The 23,380-nt window shown below is 47.7% G+C and overlaps 1 protein-coding gene across 1 annotated transcript in view; it reads left to right on the top strand.

Annotated features, from left to right (window-relative positions):
- The window catches only part of LOC118359712 (protein bassoon-like), a 182,041-nt gene that overhangs the window by 69,456 nt on the left and 89,205 nt on the right, over positions 1-23,380 (top strand). The window contains exon 3 of the mRNA XM_035738343.2: positions 13,071-14,837. Within this exon, the coding sequence (XP_035594236.2) occupies positions 13,071-14,837 (1,767 nt within the window). The remainder of the gene's footprint in view (positions 1-13,070; positions 14,838-23,380) is intronic.

Genomic DNA, 23,380 nt, shown 5'->3' on the forward strand with positions numbered 1-23,380 from the left:
TGAGGCAGATGATCCAGCTCACTGGCCGGTCTATAGCCTTAATGAGGCAGATGATTCAGCTCACTGGCCGGTCTATAGCCATAATGAGGCAGATGATCCAGCTCACTGGCCGGTCTATAGCCTTAATGAGGCAGAGGATCCAGCTCACTGGCCGGTCTATAGCCATAATGATGCAGATGATGCAGCTCACTGGCCGGTCTATAGCCATAATGAGGCAGATGATCCAGCTCACTGGCCGGTCTATAGCCATAATGAGGCAGATGATCCAGCTCACTGGCCGGTCTATAGCCATAATGAGGCAGATGATGCAGCTCACTGGCCGGTCTATAGCCTTAATGAGGCAGATGATCCAGCTCACTGGCCTGTCTATAGCCATAATGAGGCAGATGATCCAGCTCACTGGCCGGTCTATAGCCTTAAAGAGGCAGATGATGCAGCTCACTGGCCGGTCTATAGCCATAATGAGGCAGATGATGCAGCTCACTGGCCGGTCTATAGCCTTAATGAGGCAGATGATGCAGCTCACTGGCCGGTCTATAACCATAATGAGGCAGATGATGCAGCTCACTGGCCGGTCTATAGCCTTAAAGAGGCAGATGATGCAGCTCACTGGCCGGTCCATAGCCATAATGAGGCAGATGATGCAGCTCACTGGCCGGTCTATAACCATAATGAGGCAGATGATGCAGCTCACTGGCCGGTCTATAGCCTTAATGAGGCAGATGATGCAGCTCACTGGCCGGTCTATAACCATAATGAGGCAGATGATCCAGCTCACTGGCCGGTCTATAGCCTTAATGAGGCAGATGATCCAGCTCACTGGCTGGTCTATAGCCTTTATGAGGCAGATGATCCAGCTCACTGGCCGGTCTATAGCCATAATGAGGCAGATGATCCAGCTCACTGGCCGGTCTATTGCCTTAATGAGGCAGATGATCCAGCTCACTGGCCGGTCTATAGCCATAATGAGGCAGATGATCCAGCTCACTGGCCGGTCTATAGCCTTAATGAGGCAGATGATGCAGCTCACTGGCCGGTCTATAGCCTTAATGAGGCAGATGATCCAGCTCACTGGCTGGTCTATAGCCTTAATGAGGCAGATGATGCAGCTCACTGGCCGGTCTATAGCCTTAATGAGGCAGATGATCCAGCTCACTGGCCGGTCTATAGCCATAATGAGGCAGATGATGCAGCTCACTGGCCGGTCTATAGCCTTAATGAGGCAGATGATCCAGCTCACTGGCCGGTCTATAGCCATAATGAGGCAGATGATCCAGCTCACTGGCCGGTCTATAGCCATAATGAGGCAGATGATCCAGCTCACTGGCCGGTCTATAGCCTTAATGAGGCAGATGATTCAGCTCACTGGCCGGTCTATAGCCATAATGAGGCAGATGATCCAGCTCACTTGCCGGTCTATAGCCTTAATGAGGCAGAGGATCCAGCTCACTGGCCGGTCTATAGCCATAATGAGGCAGATGATGCAGCTCACTGGCCGGTCTATAGCCTTAATGAGGCAGATGATGCAGCTGACTGGCCGGTCTATAGCCTTAATGAGGCAGATGATCCAGCTCACTGGCCGGTCTATAGCCTTAATGAGGCAGATGATCCAGCTCACTGGCCGGTCTATAGCCATAATGAGGCAGATGATGCAGCTCACTGGCCGGTCTATAACCATAATGAGGCAGATGATGCAGCTCACTGGCCGGTCTATAGCCTTAATGAGGCAGATGATCCAGCTCACTGGCCGGTCTATAGCCATAATGAGGCAGATGATGCAGCTCACTGGCCGGTCTATAACCATAATGAGGCAGATGATGCAGCTCACTGGCCGGTCTATAGCCATAATGAGGCAGATGATGCAGCTCACTGGCCGGTCTATAACCATAATGAGGCAGATGATGCAGCTCACTGGCCGGTCTATAGCCTTAATGAGGCAGATGATCCAGCTCACTGGCCGGTCTATAGCCATAATGAGGCAGATGATCCAGCTCACTGGCCGGTCTATAGCCTTAGAGAGGCAGATGATGCAGCTCACTGGCCGGTCTATAGCCATAATGAGGCAGATGATGCAGCTCACTGGCCGGTCTATAACCATAATGAGGCAGATGATGCAGCTCACTGGCCGGTTTATAGCCTTAATGAGGCAGATGATCCAGCTCACTGGCCGGTCTATAGCCATAATGAGGCAGATGATGCAGCTCACTGGCCGGTCTATAACCATAATGAGGCAGATGATGCAGCTCACTGGCCGGTCTATAGCCATAATGAGGCAGATGATGCAGCTCACTGGCCGGTCTATAACCATAATGAGGCAGATGATCCAGCTCACTGGCCGGTCTATAGCCTTAATGAGGCAGATGATCCAGCTCACTGGCCGGTCTATAGCCTTTATGAGGCAGATGATCCAGCTCACTGGCCGGTCTATAGCCATAATGAGGCAGATGATCCAGCTCACTGGCCGGTCTATTGCCTTAATGAGGCAGATGATCCAGCTCACTGGCCGGTCTATAGCCATAATGAGGCAGATGATCCAGCTCACTGGCCGGTCTATAGCCTTAATGAGGCAGATGATGCAGCTCACTGGCCGGTCTATAGCCTTAATGAGGCAGATGATCCAGCTCACTGGCTGGTCTATAGCCTTAATGAGGCAGATAATGCAGCTCACTGGCCGGTCTATAGCCTTAATGAGGCAGATGATCCAGCTCACTGGCCGGTCTATAGCCATAATGAGGCAGATGATGCAGCTCACTGGCCGGTCTATAGCCTTAATGAGGCAGATGATCCAGCTCACTGGCCGGTCTATAGCCATAATGAGGCAGATGATCCAGCTCACTGGCCGGTCTATAGCCATAATGAGGCAGATGATCCAGCTCACTGGCCGGTCTATAGCCTTAATGAGGCAGATGATTCAGCTCACTGGCCGGTCTATAGCCATAATGAGGCAGATGATCCAGCTCACTGGCCGGTCTATAGCCTTAATGAGGCAGAGGATCCAGCTCACTGGCCGGTCTATAGCCATAATGAGGCAGATGATGCAGCTCACTGGCCGGTCTATAGCCATAATGAGGCAGATGATCCAGCTCACTGGCCGGTCTATAGCCATAATGAGGCAGATGATCCAGCTCACTGGCCGGTCTATAGCCATAATGAGGCAGATGATGCAGCTCACTGGCCGGTCTATAGCCTTAATGAGGCAGATGATCCAGCTCACTGGCCTGTCTATAGCCATAATGAGGCAGATGATCCAGCTCACTGGCCGGTCTATAGCCTTAAAGAGGCAGATGATGCAGCTCACTGGCCGGTCTATAGCCATAATGAGGCAGATGATGCAGCTCACTGGCCGGTCTATAGCCTTAATGAGGCAGATGATGCAGCTCACTGGCCGGTCTATAACCATAATGAGGCAGATGATGCAGCTCACTGGCCGGTCTATAGCCTTAAAGAGGCAGATGATGCAGCTCACTGGCCGGTCTATAGCCATAATGAGGCAGATGATGCAGCTCACTGGCCGGTCTATAACCATAATGAGGCAGATGATGCAGCTCACTGGCCGGTCTATAGCCATAATGAGGCAGATGATGCAGCTCACTGGCCGGTCTATAACCATAATGAGGCAGATGATCCAGCTCACTGGCCGGTCTATAGCCTTAATGAGGCAGATGATGCAGCTCACTGGCCGGTCTATCGCCTTAATGAGGCAGATGATCCAGCTCACTGGCTGGTCTATAGCCTTTATGAGGCAGATGATCCAGCTCACTGGCCGGTCTATAGCCATAATGAGGCAGATGATCCAGCTCACTGGCCGGTCTATAACCATAATGAGGCAGATGATGCAGCTCACTGGCCGGTCTATAGCCTTAATGAGGCAGATGATGCAGCTCACTGGCCGGTCTATAACCATAATGAGGCAGATGATCCAGCTCACTGGCCGGTCTATAGCCTTAATGAGGCAGATGATGCAGCTCACTGGCCGGTCTATAGCCTTAATGAGGCAGATGATTATTAATTATGACGGTAATCATCTGTTGTCCACTGTGTACACATAATTAGGGTGTGAATAGGGTGCTTCATCACCATCACCATGATGCGTTCCAAATGGCATCTTATTCCCTACAGAGTTCACTACTTTAGGGTCCATCGTGCTTTGGTCAAAAGATGTAAGGAATAGGGAGCCATTTGGGACGCATCCCGTCATTTCAGGGGCATTGACTGTTCCGTTCTGTATGTTTCTAGGAAATTGATCAATGTATTGACTTGCATACTCTACAGTTCCCTTTATTATTTTCCACACCTTTGATAAATATGTACAAAGGCAACAATATATAAACTACCATTCAATTGTTATTTAGCAGACACTCTTATCCAGATTGACTTAGTGTTAGTGCATTCATCTTAAGATAGCTAGGTGAGACAACACATCACAAGCATACATTTCCCTTAACAAAGTATTTATCGGGGGGCATATCAAATAGAAAAGTAAAAATAATAATTCATTATTATGCTCAACAACATGCATTGACAAAATGCTACCTCGAGTGATTGAAGAGGTTAGTACTTCTTGAGTATTAACAAAATGAAGTAAATAAATATATACCTAGCTAGCACATAGCGTTCTGAGAACCATATGTTTCTTGGAGCTTGGTGAGATTGGTTATTTTTCATACACCTTCCAACAATGTTCTGAGAATGGTGCAGGATACCCAGCTAGCACATAACATTCTGAGAACCATATGTTTCTTAGGTGGGAATTTCAGTAGTTCAGCGTAAGGTTTTATGCAGGTTCTATTACGTCGTGCTCTCGGAACATTAAGAAAACGTTCCAGAAAAACCACAAGAGAACATTAGTAACTGTAATGGGTGCATGTTGGTGGCAGGGAAGTCAGGCGCAGGAGAACGAACTTGGTAAAAACGGAGTTGTTTAATAAATGCTGATAAAACTCCAATAACCAAAATGTACAAAATAACAAAAGTGGCTACAAAATAACAAAAGTGGGTACAAAATAACAAAAGTGGGTACAAAATAACAAAAGTGGGTACAAAACCCGTCGCACACCAACATAATACATGCACATCACATACAATCAAACAATCTCCGACAAGGACATGGGGGGAACAGAGGGTTAAATACACAACATGTAATTGATGGGATTGGAACCAGGTGTGAAGGAAGTCGTGACAGTAACGTTCAAAGACCGTTCTAAGAATGTTATTTAAAACTATATATATTCTGTTCTCAGTGTCAACAAAACTCTCTTTATCCTCTATCTTGTTAAGTGTGTTCAGGTGTGTTAGCCGATCCCACTAATTGGCCACACCTGATCTTAACGAGTGCTTGTTTCCTTTGAAATGGGGTCTGTTTGAATAGACTAAAAGGAACAGTTTTGTATGAGTAAAAAAAAACATGGCATGCCAGCTCCATTCCGGTGGTGCAGTCGACTAATTCCATGGATAGAGGTAAGAAGATGGGTTTGAATCTCATTGACTACGTGCCACAATAAAAAAAGATATGTTTGCATGATTAATGACTAAGCAAATGAATTTCCATGTGTCCTATCTGTTCCTCGTGTTCAAAACAGTTAACCCAAACTAAGCTAACAGTGTTATTAAAATTCTTATTTGAAACATGTTCTCAGAAAGTTCATTAATTATCTTTAAATAACCTCTTATGTTCTCAGACCATGAATAAAACCTTCTCGAAAAACTTTCAGGGAACCATTGTAAAACTTTCTCAGAACCTCTCTGCAACTTAAATGTACGTTCCTAGAACAGGATACATTTTTACTTCCATTCTCAGAACATTTAAAAAACGTTCCATTTTACCGGTCAAGAAACTTATGGCTTCGTTCCCAGAACTAATGGGAAACCAAAAACATATGTTCCCACAACTTCCAATGAACTAAATGGGCTAGCTGGGATAGAAACAGAGTGCACTCTAAATAATTGAACTGTATGATTGAGAAAGACTACATTGAAATTCTCCATGGAGAGAAAGACACTTTTGGAGAGTATAAAAGAGTGAAGTGTTCTGACTGACTCATCGTGAACAGCAGTAAAGATGAACTGGCCAGAACTGCAGTTTAATCTCAGCTGCCCTTGAACCAGGCTAGATGGCTGGCTGCTTCCCTAAAATGAGATAGGAAAAATGTAAAGACACTGTTATTTCTCTCTCTTTCTTTCTCCTTCCCCCGGTACATCCCTCTTTCTCTGATCCACACATCTTAGTTGCAAGGGGGATGGCTGGTTGATGGGCAGCTCTGTTAAAGGCCTGGTGGTGCTATGACTGATCTGATGTATAGTAGCCTTTTCCTCTGACAGAGTGGGTAAGCTTTTCTGGAGCGGCCTGCTGTTTCTCAATGATACGACTCAGTTAGCAACACAACCACCAGCACAACAACCACAAATACCAGCACCACAACCACCACAACCACCACAGCAACCACCAGCACCATCACCACAACTACCAGCACCACCCCTACCACAACCACCACCGCAAATACCACCACCACAACAACAACAACACCCACCAGCACAACCACCACCGCAAACACCAGCACCACCCATACCACAACCACCACCAGCACCACAAACAACAACACCAGCACCACAAACAACAACACCAGCACCACAAACAACAACACCAGCACAACCACCAGCTCCAGCACAACCCCTACCAGAACCACCACCACAACAACAACCACCAGCACAACCACCACCGCAAACACCAGCACCACCACCACCACAACAACAACCACCAGCACAACACCAGCACCACAACAACCACCAGCACAACCACCAGCTCCAGCACAACCCCTACCAGAACCACCACCACAACAACAACCACCAGCACAACCACCACCGCAAACACCAGAACCACCACCACAACAACAACCACCAGCACAACCACCACCGCAAACACCAGCACCACCACCACAACAACAACCACCACCGCAAACACCAGCACCACCACCACAACAACAACCACCACCGCAAACACCAGCACCACCACCACAACAACAACCACCAGCACAACAACCAACAGCACAACCACCACTGCAACTACCAGAACCACCACCACAACACCAGCACCACAACCACCACCACTACTGTGTGTGTCCCCTGTCAGCTCTATATCCTGGATGTTGGCATGCTAGCACAGTGCTTAGTTACTCTACTTTTATAGGTAGTTGTACTAGTGTTATCCATCTACCAATAACAAGGATATTGAACATCTGTTTGTGGTCTTACCATTTAGTTAGTTTAGCAGTAGCTGGGTTTCCTAACCTTTCTGATTCATTTTTCATGGGGGGCAGCTGGTTTTTGCCTACGTGTCACACTTGTGTGCAAGTCAACAGGCCACGGACATTGCTAGGTCTGTCGTGTCGGAGTTTGCTGTCAGACATTATTTTCCGCAAACAATGACATTCCGACTGCTTTTTACTTTGTTAAGACTGATCTGTCAGTGTGTTTGTTTACATGTATACACCTAATAGCTTTAGACACACTACTGTCGTGTCTTTGGCTATGCCGGATTAAGTGATATGATATGCTATTCTATAAAATAATTTCTCCGTAATTAATATTACCTGATTGAGCTAATCATGTAAATGTAATTAACTAGAGTCGGGCACCATGAAAGAATATTTATAGAGCTGTTATCTTTCGAATAAACTCTTAAAGACCTAGTAATATTTTACATCAATAGCAGTCAATATTAATGGTCATCTTAATTCAGTCTCATCTGAAAGTTGTAAATTCTTGGTTATCTGCACAAACCCTGGCTAACAAGTTGAATCAGCAAACAAAATTGGGTTTAATTATTTATTTACTAAATACCTAACTAATCACACAGAATTACACATACACATATTTAAATCACAACTTGATTACAAATGATGTCCTAAAGGAAAACGTCCCTAGCGTGCGGAACAGATATGACATCTGGATACACAAAAGAAAAGGGGCTGGGTTTGAGTGAAAGAGCGGGAAGACTGAGGAACAATTTGGAAAAGGAAAATGCTATAAATATTTACTCTGAGCTGCGCTTCGGTAGGTTGGTGATAGATGGAAGGCTGTGTTGCCCAACCGAGTCCTTTGTTCTTTGAAGAATGCCTCTGCTGGTAAATTGAATACGTTGTAGTAACGTCGTTGTGTGGTAGACGGGATACTCTGTCTGTTCCTTCCTAACCCTCGTTTGCACTGGCTGTTGCTAACTCAATGGCTAGGAGGTATCACTTCTGTAGTGAATAAGAGTTCAAAGTTCATACCATTCGCAACCAAAGCTCACACTGATGTTGGCTTCGTTCTGTAGTTATTATCTGAACCATTCTGACATCGGACCGTCGTCCTCAGAACAGGAGGTTATATTGTCATCAAGGCTTTATATACCAAGGGAGAGGAGGGCGTGTTTGAAAAGTTTTATAGCCCATGTCCCTTCACAGGGGCGGGCCCCTGATTGAGCAGAGCCATACCTTATGAAAACCCAAATCTCACATTTTAGAAGCCAAAATCACCTTTCATCCCATCACGAATAATTTAATATTCAAACATTTAAATTGATCAACAATTCCATGTGAATCTGATAAACTCTACAGTGGAAAGTCTACACATCAGAGTTATGTCATCTTATCATTGATGAGAATGTCTCAGATGACAACCGAACTGACATCATATTCTTTAAGTACCACCGCATATGTTCAATTGGTCGGATTACCAGAATATAGTTCATTTCCCCCCCACCTTCTGATGTTCCCAGAATCTCTATGTTAACCAAGGGTTTTGCAAATGTAACATCAGTAGGGTAGAGAGAGGAAAAAGGGGGGAAGAGGTATTTATGACTGTCATAAACCTACCCCCAGGCCAATGTCATGACACTACCATCAAAAAAGAGTCTTGCAATTCTAAAACAACAACATCTCTGATATAACTCCAAATCCAAAGTTATCTATAGCATCACCCTTGTCTTGCTGTGTCTCTCATCTATCCTCTTAGTCCTTAGTAGAGTTCCTAGTTCCTGGGCTGACCTCCCCACTGCCCCCTGCTCTCCCAGTAATTAATGACAGATTAAATTAGAGCTCCTGAGTACTCCCTCACGCTGCTGCACTGCTCTGAAGGAGTGATGAGTGGGTGCATGGAGACGGGCTGAGATGCTATGATAAGGCCTTGCATGATTAGAACAGAACACCTCCTTCTTCCATCCTTCCATTCAGTTGGTGGAGAGACAGAGAGAGACTGTGGAGAGATGGAGAGACAGAACACAGGGGGAAAAGGATTACCACTGGTTTAGTTTGATTAGTTTAAAGTGACCCCCTGGATTAATGACTGACAATCAGGACACAAAGTGGTGTGTGTGTGTGTGTGTGTTTGTGTGTGTGAGGATGTAGGTAGGTGCATGCATGTTTGTACATATATGTTTGCATGTGTGTGTGCAGAGGAAAATTGGGCTGGTCCCAGATTTGTACGTGATTTTGCCAACTACGATAGTCAGACCATTCGGCTATGGTAAACACACATACAGGTCTGGGACCAGGCAAAAAGCATGATCGGCTCAAGGCGTCCCACCAGCGGGACACCTGTCGACAACTTCCTGTGAAATTGCCGGGCGCGATTCAAATAAATAATCATAAAAATTATGGATATTAAACCTCTAGGTACATACAAGTGTCTAATATCAGTTAAAAGCTTAAATTCTTGTTAATCTAACTGCATTGTCCGATTTACAATAGGCATTACAGCGAAAGCATGTCATGTGATTGTTTGAGGACAGCACCCCACATCAAAATATTTTTCCACCAGCACAGGCTTCGTAAAATCACAAATAGCGATTAAACATTAATTTACTTTTTGAAGATATTCTTCTGATTTGCAATCCCAAGTGTCCCAGCTACAACATGCATGGTCATTTTGTTAGATAAAATCCTTCTTTATATCCCAAAAAGTCTGTTTAGTGGGCGTCATCGATTTTGAGTAATCCACTCGTTCAACATGCAGAGAAAGGAATCCAAAAAGCTAAACTTTGTTAACTTGTCAAACTAAGTTTTTATTTAATCCTCAGGTACCCTAAAATGTAAATAAACTATAATATTGCATATGGAAAAAAGTATGTTCAATAGAAAAGTAAAATTAGCAAGTGCGCATCTTCTTCGTTGCGCACGCACAGACTGATTTCCAACTTTGACTCCCAGTATCAAAACTCAAAGTTCTCCCTCGTTTGGAAAGAAACAAGCCTGAAACCTTGAACAAAGACTGTCAAGTGGAAGCCATAGGAATTGCAACCTGGGAGCTGGAATTGCATAGGACCCATAGCCTTCCATCTCAAAAAAGAAATGTTCCAGATGGTTTTCCTTTGGATTTTCTCCTACCATATCAATTGTGTTATAGTCTCATACATTATTTTAACATTTCTACAAATTTCAAAGTGTTTTCTATCCAATGGTACATATTATATGCATATCCCGGCTTTATTTTGGACACGTCAGTCAGACAGTCATTGGCAGCAGAGGTGCAGACAGCGATTGGGTGAAGAGCATGCATTTAGTTTTACTTGTATTTAAGAGGAGTTGGAGGCCACGGAAGGAGAGTTGTATGGCGTTGAAGCTCTTTTGGAGGTTAGTTAACACAGTCTCCAACGAAGGGCCAGATGTATACAGAATGGTATCGTCTGCGTAGAGGTGGATCAAATAATCACCAGCAGCAAGAGCAACATCATTGATATATACAGAGAAAAGAGTCGGCTTGAGAATTGAACCCTGTACACCCCTATAGAGACTGCCAGAGGTACGGACAACAGGCCCTCCGATTTCACACACTGAACTCTATCTGAGAAGTAGTTAGTGAACCAGGCGAGGCAGTCATTAGAGAAGTATCCCAATAAGAATACGGTGATTGACAGTGTCGAAAGCCTTGGCCAGGTCGATGAAGATGGCTGCACAGTACTCTTATTCTCCATGGACTTTACTGTCCCAAAACTTTTTGGAATTAGTGCTACAGGATGCAAATTTTTGTTTGAAAAAGCAAGCCTTTGCTTTCCTAACTGACTGTGTGTATTGGTTCCTGACTTCCCTAAAAAGTTGCATATCGCGGGGACTATTCGAAGCTAGTGTGGCCACAGGGTGTTTTTGTGCTGGTCAAGGGCAGTCAAGTCTGGAGTGAACCAAGGACCGTATCTGTTCTTAGTTCTACATTTTTTGAAAGGGGCATGCTTATTTAAGATGGTGAGGAAAGCACTTTTAAAGAACAAGCAGGTTTCCTTACTGAGGGCATGAGATTAAGGTAATATCCTTCTAGGATACCCGGGCCAGGTCGATTAGAAAGGCCTGCTCTCTGAAGTGTTTCAGGGAGCATTTGACAGTGATGAGGGGTGGTCGTTTGACCGCGGACCCATAACGGATGCAGGCAATGAGGCAGTGATCGCTGAGATCCTGATTGAAAACAGCAGTGGTGTATTTAGAGGGCAAGTTAGTCAGAATAATATCTATGAGGGTGCCCATGTTTACAGATTTGGGGTTGTACCTGGTGGGTTCCTTGATCATTTGTGTGAGATTGAGGGCATCTATCTTAGATTGTAGGACGGCTGGGGTGTTAAGCATATCACAATTTAGGTCACCTAGCAGTACGAACTCTGACGATAGATGGTGGGCAATCAATTCACATATGGTGTCCAGGGCACAGCTGGGAGCTGAGGGGGGTCTATAACAGGCGGCAACAGTTATTGACTTATTTCTGGAGAGATGGATCTTTAAAAGTAGAAGCCTGATCTGTAGATCTGGATAGTAATGACCGAACTCTGCAGGCTCTCTCTTCAGTAGATTGCAATTCCGCCCCCTTTAGCAGTTCTATCTTGACAGAAAATATTGTAATTGGGGATGGAAATGTCAGATTATTTTGTGGCCTTCCTAAGCCAGGATTCAGACACAGCTGAAACATCAGAGTTGGCATAGTGTGCTAAAACAGTGAATAAAACAAACTTAGGGAGGAGGCTTCTGATGTTAACATGCAAGAACCCAAGGCATTTACTGTTGCAGAAGTCAACAAATGAGAGCGCATGGGGACACACAAGGCCTGGGTTAACCTCTACATCACCAGAGGAACAGAGGAGGAGTAGGATGAGGATACGGCTAGAGGCTATAAGAACTGGTCGTCTAGTGTGTTGGGAACAGAGAATAAAAGGAGCAGATTTATGGGCGTGGTAGGATAGATTCAGGGCATAGTGAACAGACAAGGGTAAGGCAGGGTGCGAGGACAGTGGGGGTAAACCTAGGCATTGAGTGATGATGAGAGAGGTTGCATCTCTGAAAGCACCAGTTAAGCTGGGTGCACACCTGTCTATATAAGGTCCCACAGTTGACTTTGCCTGTAACAACAAAAACCAAGCCATGAGGTCAAAGGAATTGTCCGTAGAGGTCCGAGACAGGATTGTGTCGAGACTAAGATCTGGGGCAGAGTGCCAAAATATTTCTGCAGCATTGAGGGTCCTCAAAAACACAGTGACGTCCATAATTCTTAAATGGTTTAAGTTTGGAACCACCAAGAATCTTCCTCGAGCTGGCACCCTGCCAAACTGAGAAATAGGGGAGAAGGACCTTGGTCAGGGAGGTGACCAAGAACCCGATGGTCACTCTGACAGAGTTCCAGAGTTCCTCTGTGGAGATGGGAGAACCTTCCAGAAGGACATCCGTCTCTGCAGCACTCCACCAATCAGGCCAGACGGAAGCTACTCCTCAGTGGAGGAAACCTGGCAGCATCATGCTGGTGGGGATGTTTTTCAGCAGCAGGGACTGGGAGACTTGTCAGGATCAATGGAAAGTTGAACTAAGCAAAGTACAGAGAGATCCCTGATGAAAACCTGCTCCATAGAGCTCAGGACTTCAGACTGGGGTGAAGGTTCCCCTTCCAACAGGACAATGACTTTAAGCACACAGCAAAGACAACGCAACAGTGGCTTCAGAACAAGTCTCTGAATGTCCTTGAGTGGCCCAGTTACTTGTTTCATTATAAAAGATGAAAAAGCAGAAATTAATCGGTGTAATTGTGTTGTTAACAAACTCTTTTATCTTGTTTGTCTTCCCTAGGTACAGGAGTGGCTCTGTCTCAACTGCCAGATGCAGAGGGCCTTGGGCATTGACATGACCACCCCACGCTCCAAGAGCCAGCAGCAGATCCACTCTCCATCCCACCAAGCCAAACCCATAGTCCAGCCACCACCTGTTCAGCCAGCTCAGCCAGCAGCCCAGCCAAAACCCCAGCCTCAGCCCCAGGCCCAGCCCCCACCACAGTCAAAACCCCACTCCCAGCCCCAGCACCAACTCTACGGTCAATCCCAGCCCTATAGTCAATCCCAGCCCCAGGCCCAGCCCTATGGTCAATCCCAGTCCCAGCCCTATGGACAATCCCAATCCCAGTCCCAGCTCTATGGTCAGTCCCAATCCCAGTCCCAGCTCTATGGTCAGTCCCAGCCCCAGTCCTTTGGCAAAACTCCACCCCAGCCCTATGGCCAATCCCAGCCTCAGCAACAGCCCTACAACCAAACTCAGCCCCAGCCACATGGTCAATCTCAGACCTATGGCCATTCCCAGCCCCAGCAACAGCCCTATGGTCAATCCCAGCCCCAACAACAGCCCTACAGCCAAACTCAGCCTCAGCCATATGGTCAATCCCAACCCCAGCAACACCTCTACGGCCAAAGCCAACCTCAGCCCCAGCCATATGGTCAATCCCAGCTCTATGGTCAATCCCAGTCCCAGCACCAGCCTCAGGCCAAACCCCAAGCTCAGCATCAGCCACAGACCTCTCCTGGCCTACAGAGTCACCCTATACCCGGCTCTGCTTCCCTGCCTGGGTCAACGACAAGCTCCCCCCAGCACATCCCATATGGCCAGAGAGGGCCTGGAGGTCCCGGCCAGCCCCGGATTCCCCATCCTGGAGCAGTCCCCCTGGTGGGCATGGCCAAGGCACCCTCCCAGCCAGACCTGGGCCGAGGCTCCTCGATGCACCAGAGCGGCCGCCAGGCCGCCAGCGCCGGCTCGTCGCCTTCCCATCGGCCCGCCGTTCCCCAGGGGCAACCGCCCCAGGACGGCCTGACCAAACTGTTTGGCTTTGGGGCATCGCTCCTCAACCAGGCAGCCAGCACCCTGGCCTCTGTGGACCCCCTCTCAGGGACACCATCCACCCAGCCCTCCCCTGCCAGGGGTGGGCCTTCCAACAAACAACAAGGACCTCCTGGTGCCAAACCATTCCAGACAGGTGGCCCTTATGCACCCCAGACGGGTGGCCCTTATGCACCCCAGACGGGTGGCCCTTATGCACCCCAGATGGGTGGCCCTCATGCACCCCAGATGGGTGGCCCGCAAGCACCCCAGATTGGTGGCCCTCATGCACCCCTGATGGGTGGCCCGCAAGCACCCCAGGTGAGTGGCCCTCATGCACCCCAGATGAGTGGCCCTCATGCACCCCCGATGGGTGGCCCGCAAGCACCCCAGATTGGTGGCCCTCATGTACCGCAAATGGGTGGACCCCACACACCAACTCAGATGGGTGGCCCGTATGCACCACAAATGGGTGGCCCACATACATCAACTCAGAAAGCACTCCAACAGCAGCAATCAGCTGTGCATCATCAGAAGGGACCACAGCAGCAACAACAGCAACAGCAGCAGCCGGCCAGACAGGAGCCCGTTCCCAACCTGGTGGAGCCCGAGAAGCCCAAAGTCAAATGCCCCCTGTGTAAGACGGAGCTCAACATCGGCAGCACCACTGAGCCGCCTAGCTACAACTCCTGCACCCAGTGCCACACTCAGGTCTGCAACCTATGTGGATTCAACCCCGCGCCTCACCTGGAGGTAAGCAAGACTTTCCATCTCTCTTTCTGTATGTTTCTCTCTCTCTGTCTCTGTCTCTGTCTCTCTCTGTTTCTGTCTCTCTCTCTGTCTCTGTCTCTGTCTCTGTCTCTGTCTCTGTCTCTCTCTCTCTCTCTCTCTGTCTCTCTCTCTGTCTCTCTCTCTGTCTCTCTCTCTGTCTCTCTCTCTGTCTCTCTCTCTGTCTCTCTCTCTGTCTCTCTCTCTGTCTCTCTCTCTGTCTCTGTCTCTCTCTCTGTTTCTCTCTCTCTCTCTCTCTCTCTCTCTCTCTGTGTGATCCTTCACTGAGGCCCATGCTCCTGTTTGTCATTACGTTGTGAGTAATGCAGCTCGCTCAATTCTTCACAGTAATCACACCTAAAAGTGTCTTAGCAGGTTTACATCTCCACCATGTCTGCCTCGCAACAATTCAGTACTTATTAGTTTGCCTTCCCAATTGATAGAGGCAGTTCTTCCATTTTGGCGAGTGGTTCTTTCTGAATACCTGGTCAAAAGGGGAGCGTGGGGAACACAAAACTTCTGTTTTTTCTTCCATTAATTTCGTATTCAATAGAATTGTTCCATTTACTGATAATGAAACTCTCCAAAGCAGGCCCTTTTCCCCTCGCACACCTTTTTCTATAGATCAGCACACAGACCTTGAGAACACTGCATGCGCATACTAAAGATTTAACGGTGGAGTGAAGGGCTGGAGCAAGGGATGAAAGTAGATGGACAGACACAGTAGAGGAAGCTGTTGAATGGCTTAGTAAAACCATCCCCATTAGGGATGTTCAGTCTCTAGGCCTTTTGTGGTTGTACTGTACCTGCCTGGTAGGCGGCCAACGTTAGCTATACTCCTGGACCTAGAATCTTTTTTTTTTGGTCCAGGACAAGGCTTAATCTGTGTCCCGGAAACAACCTCTATATTCTATACTACTTGTTTGTGTGGTAGGCAATACAGAGGTGAAATCTCTCCTCATTGCCCTAAATACTTTAGTAAATCGTCCATAAACGGATGGTGAGGATAAGAACTAGGATTAGTTTATATTATATTCTCTCCCTCTCTAAAGAGATCCCTCTCTAAAGAGATCCAGGTCAGAAATCCTCCTTAATGGACATTGAGGAGGCTGGGAAAAAGGTTGAGTAAATCAACATTGTGCATATTTGTAGGTTGCCAATTAAAGGCTCGGAGATGGGAGATGTATTTCCCGTTAGGAGGATCATTCATCTGTGAGTGTGACCAGAATGTAAAGTGGTGCTATTACAGTGTACCAATCAATGGGTGTTTTCAGTCCTCCACGCTGACACTGGACTCACAGCCTAGCAGAAGCAACCTAGGAGAAACCATAAAGTGGCATTTATGTCCCTGGGTTTGAATTCAGTCAAACCTACTGGCCGTGTTTTGGTGATGGATAGCATTGTGAAATATGGGAGCCAGGGACGGCTAGTGAGATACAATTTCATCCTAAATATTACCTTGAAATAACTTCATTATTTACATTATGATTTGTATTTCAGATTATTGAGATCATGAAATCATTGCTCCTTTTGGCCAACAGTAAGTGTTGCAGATCATAGAGTTAACATGGTGACCCACAAGGGTCTGTGGGGAATATTGTACAGTACAGTGGGTCAATGCCAGAGCCAGTATTGCATTGTATGTTCATCCCTCCAGTCAGAACTACAGATAATGGCCGGGCTATAAATAGATTCCAGAGTACAGCCTTAGTGACTGCGTGGGGGACCAAGATGCATTGAATCAAGTAATATACACCAAGAGGAATCCCAGCCCATTCAAACTGTTAGGGGCGCACAGAAAGAAAGGGGCAGAGGCGGTTTGCTGAATGTGGGCTCAATTTATGCTTCAAACAAAGGAGGGCAGGAAGCTTTCAAGAGTAAGGGGCTACTGCAGAGCCTTCAGTAGGCTAGCTGTCAGTAGAAGAGAGGCCTGTAATGGCCTGCGAGCTACGCAGCACTCCTGAAAAATGATGGAGAGCCAGGCTGTGGAGGAGACTCTGGAAAGAGCACTCTAGCTGGAAAGAGAGCTGAGAGAGAGAGAGAGAGAGAGAGAGAGAGAGAGAGAGAGAGAGAGAGAGAGAGAGAGAGAGAGAGAGAGAGAGAGAGAGAGAGAGAGAGAGAGAGAGAGAGAGAGAGACGTCCAAAGCAGTGTGTCAGGATAAACTAAAGATTGTCTGTTTGTAAATTCAGAGCGTTTCGCTCTCAGAGCGCGCAGTGGACGCTCTGGCCAAGGAGTATGTAACGGCTTTCATCGGAAGAAGAGGAATCGTCAGACCATGTTGACTGTTCTCCTACTCAGCTAGCTAGACCTTGGGAGGGCTGTGGAGGGTAGCAGCCCAAATGTTTTTTTGCATTTCCTCTAGTCTGTCCAGAGTACCAGATCGGCAGTTTTCATCATTGTGACTCCTCCGTTGGTTCCATTGTGCCAGGACAGCTCAATCAAGCTCAGATAAACTATTTCAAATAGTGTTTGAACCCGGGTCTGGAGGGTAGCGAGGGTACAGTACGCTGTGCTCCACTACATATTTAATCTCTCACTATTTATAATGCACATCCTCTGAATTATTAATCAAGCACTCTTCTTCTCTCTCTGCCCCTTCTTTTTGCAGTTCCCTCAAATGCATGTCACTAAAACAAAATGTGTTCATTGCACTTTATCTCAACCAATGGCCAAAGTCCTGGCATCCTCCTCCATTTCATCCTGAATCCTCCCACTCCAGGCTTAATAATGATATACAGATTAGAGCAGTGGGTTGTGGGCTGCTCAATGTTAAGTAGCATTTCAGTACTGAAAATACTGTGTGGACAGAGAGAGAGAGAGAAAAATAGACATAGATGGAGAGAGATACAGAGAGGGAATACTAGGATTAGCTACAGGTTGTACACATGGTCTTCACTCCATGTTTTTCAAGATTGATTTAATACATAGGGAGATTGTGAAATCCTTTGCTCATTCACTTGGGAAAGAAATGTGTCTTATGCTGTGTTGTTATGAACTGACAGAAGTAGATCGCAATGTAACAAATGTTGCTAAACGTTCACCATGTGGGATTTCTCTCACTGTGGAGCTTTTCATCATTTCCCTTTCCTCACCAACATCTCTTTTCTCCTGTACCCTCTTATGAGAGTGACAAACGTCCCTCTCCTGCTCTCTCTGCGCCCCTGACAGAGCAGGATTCATTGTAAATTAATTCAGATGTGAACCTTTCTCTACCACAGAGTGGCCTTTGTGGCAGTGGAGCTCAGTGTGGAGCTCAGTGTGGAACTCAGTGGGGCTCAGTGGGGCTCAGTGGGGCTGAATGTAGTTCAGTGGGGCTCAGTGGAGCTGAATGTAGTTCAGTGGGGCTCAGTGGGGCTCAGTGTGGCTCAGTGGAGCTGAATGTAGTTCAGTGTGGCTCAGTGGAGCTGAATGTAGTTCAGTGTGGCTCAGTGGGGCTCAGTGGAGCTGAATGTAGTTCAGTGGGGCTCAGTGGAGCTGAATGTAGTTCAGTGTGGCTCAGTGGGGCTCAGTGGAGCTGAATGTAGTTCAGTGGGGCTCAGTGGAGCTGAATGTAGTTCAGTGGGGCTCAGTGGAGCTGAATGTAGTTCAGTGGGGCTCAGTGGAGCTGAATGTAGTTCAGTGGGGCTCAGTGGAGCTGAATGTAGTTCAGTGGAGCTGAATGTAGTTCAGTGGGGCTCAGTGGAGCTGAATGTAGTTCAGTGGGGCTCAGTGGAGCTGAATGTAGTTCAGTGGGGCTCAGTGGGGCTGAATGTAGTTCAGTGGGGCTCAGTGGGGCTCAGTGGGGCTCAGTGGAGCTGAATGTAGTTCAGTGGGGATCAGTGGGGCTCAGTGGAGCTGAATGTAGTTCAGTGGAGCTGAATGTAGTTCAGTGGGGCTCAGTGGAGCTGAATGTAGTTCAGTGGGGCTCAGTGGAGCTGAATGTAGTTCAGTGGGGCTCAGTGGAGCTGAATGTAGTTCAGTGGGGCTCAGTGGAGCTGAATGTAGTTCAGTGGGGCTCAGTGGAGCTGAATGTAGTTCAGTGGGGCTCAGTGGAGCTGAGTGGGGCTTAGTGTGGCTCAGTGGGGCTCAGTGGAGCTGAGTGTAGTTCAGTGGGGCTCAGTGGGGCTCAGTGGAGCTGAATGTAGTTCAGTGGGGCTCAGTGGGGCTGAGTGGGGCTTAGTGGGGCTCAGTGGGGCTCAGTGGAGCTGAGTGTAGTTCAGTGGGGCTCAGTGTGGCTGAATGTAGTTCAGTGGGGCTCAGTGGAGCTGAATGTAGTTCAGTGGAGCTGAATGTAGTTCAGTGGGGCTCAGTGGAGCTGAATGTAGTTCAGTGGGGCTCAGTGGGGCTTAGTGTGGCTCAGTGGAGCCGAGTGTAGTTCAGTGGGGCTCAGTGGGGCTCAGTGTGGCTCAGTGGAGCTGAATGTAGTTCAGTGTGGCTCAGTGGAGCTGAATGTAGTTCAGTGTGGCTCAGTGGAGCTGAATGTAGTTCATTGGGGCTCAGTGGAGCTGAATGTAGTTCAGTGGGGCTCAGTGGGGCTCAGTGTGGCTCAGTGGAGCTGAATGTAGTTCAGTGGGGCTCAGTGGAGCTGAATGTAGTTCAGTGGAGCTGAGTGGGGCTCAGTGGGGCTCAGTGGAGCTGAATGTAGTTCAGTGGGGCTCAGTGGGGCTCAGTGGAGCTGAATGTAGTTCAGTGGGGCTCAGTGTGGCTCAGTGGAGCTGAATGTAGTTCAGTGTGGCTCAGTGGAGCTGAATGTAGTTCAGTGGGGCTCAGTGGAGCTGAATGTAGTTCAGTGGGGCTCAGTGGGGCTCAGTGGAGCTGAATGTAGCTCAGTGTGGCTTAGTGTGGCTCAGTGGGGCTCAGTGGGGATCAGTGGAGCTGAGTGTAGTTCAGTGGGGCTCAGTGGGGCTCAGTGGAGCTGAATGTAGTTCAGTGGGGCTCAGTGGGGCTTAGTGGGGCTCAGTGGGGCTCAGTGGAGCTGAGTGTAGTTCAGTGGGGCTCAGTGGGGCTCAGTGGGGCTCAGTGGAGCTGAATGTAGTTCAGTGGGGCTCAGTGGGGCTCAGTGTGGCTCAGTGGAGCTGAATGTAGTTCAGTGTGGCTCAGTGGAGCTGAATGTAGTTCAGTGGGGCTCAGTGGAGCTGAATGTAGTTCAGTGGGGCTCAGTGGGGCTCAGTGGAGCTGAATGTAGCTCAGTGTGGCTCAGTGGGGCTCAGTGTGGCTCAGTGGAGCTGAATGTAGTTCAGTGGGGCTCAGTGGGGCTTAGTGTGGCTCAGTGGGGCTCAGTGGAGCTGAGTGTAGTTCAGTGGGGCTCAGTGGGGCTCAGTGTAGTTCAGTGTAGTTCAGTGTGGCTCAGTGGGGCTCAGTGGAGCTGAATGTAGTTCAGTGTAGTTCAGTGGGGCTCAGTGGAGCTGAATGTAGTTCAGTGTGGCTCAGTGTGGTTCAGTGGAGCTGAATGTAGTTCAGTGGGGCTCAGTGGAGCTGAATGTAGCTCAGTGTGGCTCAGTGTGGCTCAGTGGAGCTGAATGTAGCTCAGTGTGGCTTAGTGTGGCTCAGTGTGGCTCAGTGGAGCTGAATGTAGCTCAGTGTGGCTCAGTGGGGCTCAGTGGAGCTGAGTGTAGTTCAGTGTAGTTCAGTGGGGCTCAGTGGAGCTGAGTGGAGCTGAGTGTAGTTCAGTGTGGCTCAGTGGGGCTCAGTGGAGCTGAATGTAGCTCAGTGGGGCTCAGTGGAGCTGAATGTAGCTCAGTGTGGCTTAGTGTGGCTCAGTGTGGCTCAGTGGAGCTGAATGTAGCTCAGTGTGGCTTAGTGTGGCTCAGTGTGGCTCAGTGGAGCTGAATGTAGCTGAGTGGAGCTGAGTGGAGCTGAGTGGAGCTGAGTGGAGCTGAGTGTAGTTCAGTGTGGCTCAGTGTGGCTCAGTGGAGCTGAATGTAGTTCAGTGTGGCTCAGTGGGGCTCAGTGTGGCTCAGTGGGGCTTAGTGTAGTTCAGTGGAGCTCAGTGGAGACGTGGTTGATCCAGCAGCCTGCCTTCTCCCATGCAGCCTGTAATGAAACATGAAAGGGCATGAAAGAAAATAACAGAGGACAGGGAGGATCGGACAGTGGCATCACAGCCAGCGCTGGTCATCCAGAGGGACTGGAATGATGACACACTGTGTTTCACACACACTCTTGCAGGCAGCATAAAAGCAGGCCTGCATACGCACACGCATGCATACAGTACAAGTGCACATTTATGCGCATACACACAGAGAAACACACACACACACCAACTGACTCATCAGACCTTGTAGCATACTGCCCTCTCGTTAGCAAATATGTCTGAGTCGCTCCCAATGCGACCCTTCACTTCATGCTGAAATGAGAAACATCACATTACACTGTCATTTTCATCAACTCTCAGGCAACAATAAACCTTTTAGTGCAGCACAGAGATGTGAAATGTATATTTTTTTAAAGAAGGTGTTTTATTTGTGACCGACCGGCGAGATTCGGTCTTATGTAGCAACATTTGAAATGGTGTTTTTTACATTGGATAAAAGTAGAGACTTAGAGATAGAAATGTGTATATCATACACTACAGTTGAGGAAAAATGTGAAAGTAATTCTGCTTTGGAAGTTGATAAACTTGTAACCTCACTTTTGAGAAAATTACTCTTGAATGTTTTGGTATACCTACTGGAGAGCTCTTCTTTGTCAATACCCATTCAACATCGTTAACACCCTCTTAAGCCTTAGCCACACCCATCTCTTTTTTTTACATATTATTTTTTAATTCTCCCCAATTGGTAGTTACAGTCTTGTCCCACCGTACGGACTCGCGAGAGGCGAAGGTCGAGAGCCATGCATCCTCCGAAGCACGACCCTGCCAAGCTGCACTGCTTCTTGACAAACTGCTCGCTTAATCCAGAAGCCAGCCGCACCAATGTGTCGGAGGAAACACTGTACAACTGGCGACCATGTCAACATGCATGGGCCCGGCCCGCCACAGGAGTCGCTAGAGCACGAAACTCTCCCCTTACCCGGACAACGCTGTGAGCCGCCTCATGGGTCTCCCTGTTGCAGCAGGCTGCGTCATAGCCTGGGATCGAACCCGGATCTGCAGTGACGCCTCAAGCTTTGCGATGCAGTGCCTTAGACCGCTGCGCTACTCAGGAGGGCCCCCATCCATTTCTTTAAGGATTCACGAGGCCATGTACTAAACAACCAAATATTTCAAGACTAAAGGCTGGTTTATACCAGGGCTGTGTTCGTGCATTTAATCTGGAGTGCCAGAGTGTGCTCTGGGCATTCGTAAACTCAGAGAGTTGTCAGATTGTCCGTTTGTAAATTCAGAGCGTTTCGCTCTCAGAGTGTTCAGAGCGCGCAGTGGACGCTCTGGCCAAGGAGTATGTAACGGCTTTCATCGGAAGAAGAGGAATCGTCAGACCAAAATGCAGCGGGATACGTGAACACTGAATACAAAAATAACAAAAGGAAAACCCGAAACAGTCCTGCAAGGTGAAACAAACACTAAACAGAAATGCCCACACCTAAAAGTGGAAAAACAGGCTACCTAAGAATGATTCCCAATCAGAGACAACGATAGACAGCTGTCCTTGATTGAGAACCATACCCGGCCGAAACATAGAAATACAAAACCAAGACATACAAACATAGAATGCCCACCCAAATCACACCCTGACCAAACAAAAATAGAAACATACAAAGCATTCTACGGCCAGGGTGTGACAGAGTAGGGTTGATCCGAGCGTTCTGACCTCACAACCGCAGTCAACCACGCAAGCTAACTGGCTAACGTTTGCAAGCTTGCTAGCTACTTCCAGGCACAAACGAGAGAACAGCTCACTCTGACCATTTTACTCACCCTAGCTGAGCAGGTTAGGCTGTCTTTATGTTATCCAGAGCGTTGATGACTGCAACTGTGCTGCTGGCAACAATTTAATTACACTTTTTTGCCAACGTTTACTTACACCGGCCCTATTCAGTGGGTGTTAAGCATTCGTAAATTCGTCAGTTATTCTGCACTCTGGTACACTCAGACGAGAGGGCGCTGAAATCAGAGTAGATAGCCAGAATGAATTTACCAACTACACCTATCAACAGTTGTCGCAGTGACATCATTAACATTATATTGAAACGCTTACTTGCATAGTGGAGTCTTTTGTTTAGACATGTAGCTAGCTAACTAAACAATTAACCATAATCCCAACTCATAACGTTACTACCCTGGATGAATCTGCAGTTAGCTAACCAATCAGCTAACTAGCAATGCAACTAGTGTAGCAATGCGAATGGCCCTGAGATACAAATGATATTACTTCACAGATCATACACGTAACGTTAGCACACGTTAGTGTTAGCTAGCTAACTGTAGCTAGCTAGCTAACAGTACACTTTAACTTGAAACGAAAATTAATTTCTGACAAAATTCGAAATGTGTAATATCTGAAAATGTAGCTAGCGAGACTATCTTACCCGTACATGGATGGACGCTCCTCCCTCTGTCCCAGATGCCATGGTTGCCCTTAGTTTGAAGATGTAATCCGGAGACAGC

The sequence above is a fragment of the Oncorhynchus keta genome, chromosome 27, assembly GCF_023373465.1.
Source record: "Oncorhynchus keta strain PuntledgeMale-10-30-2019 chromosome 27, Oket_V2, whole genome shotgun sequence".
Taxonomy (NCBI): Eukaryota; Metazoa; Chordata; class Actinopteri; order Salmoniformes; family Salmonidae; genus Oncorhynchus; species Oncorhynchus keta.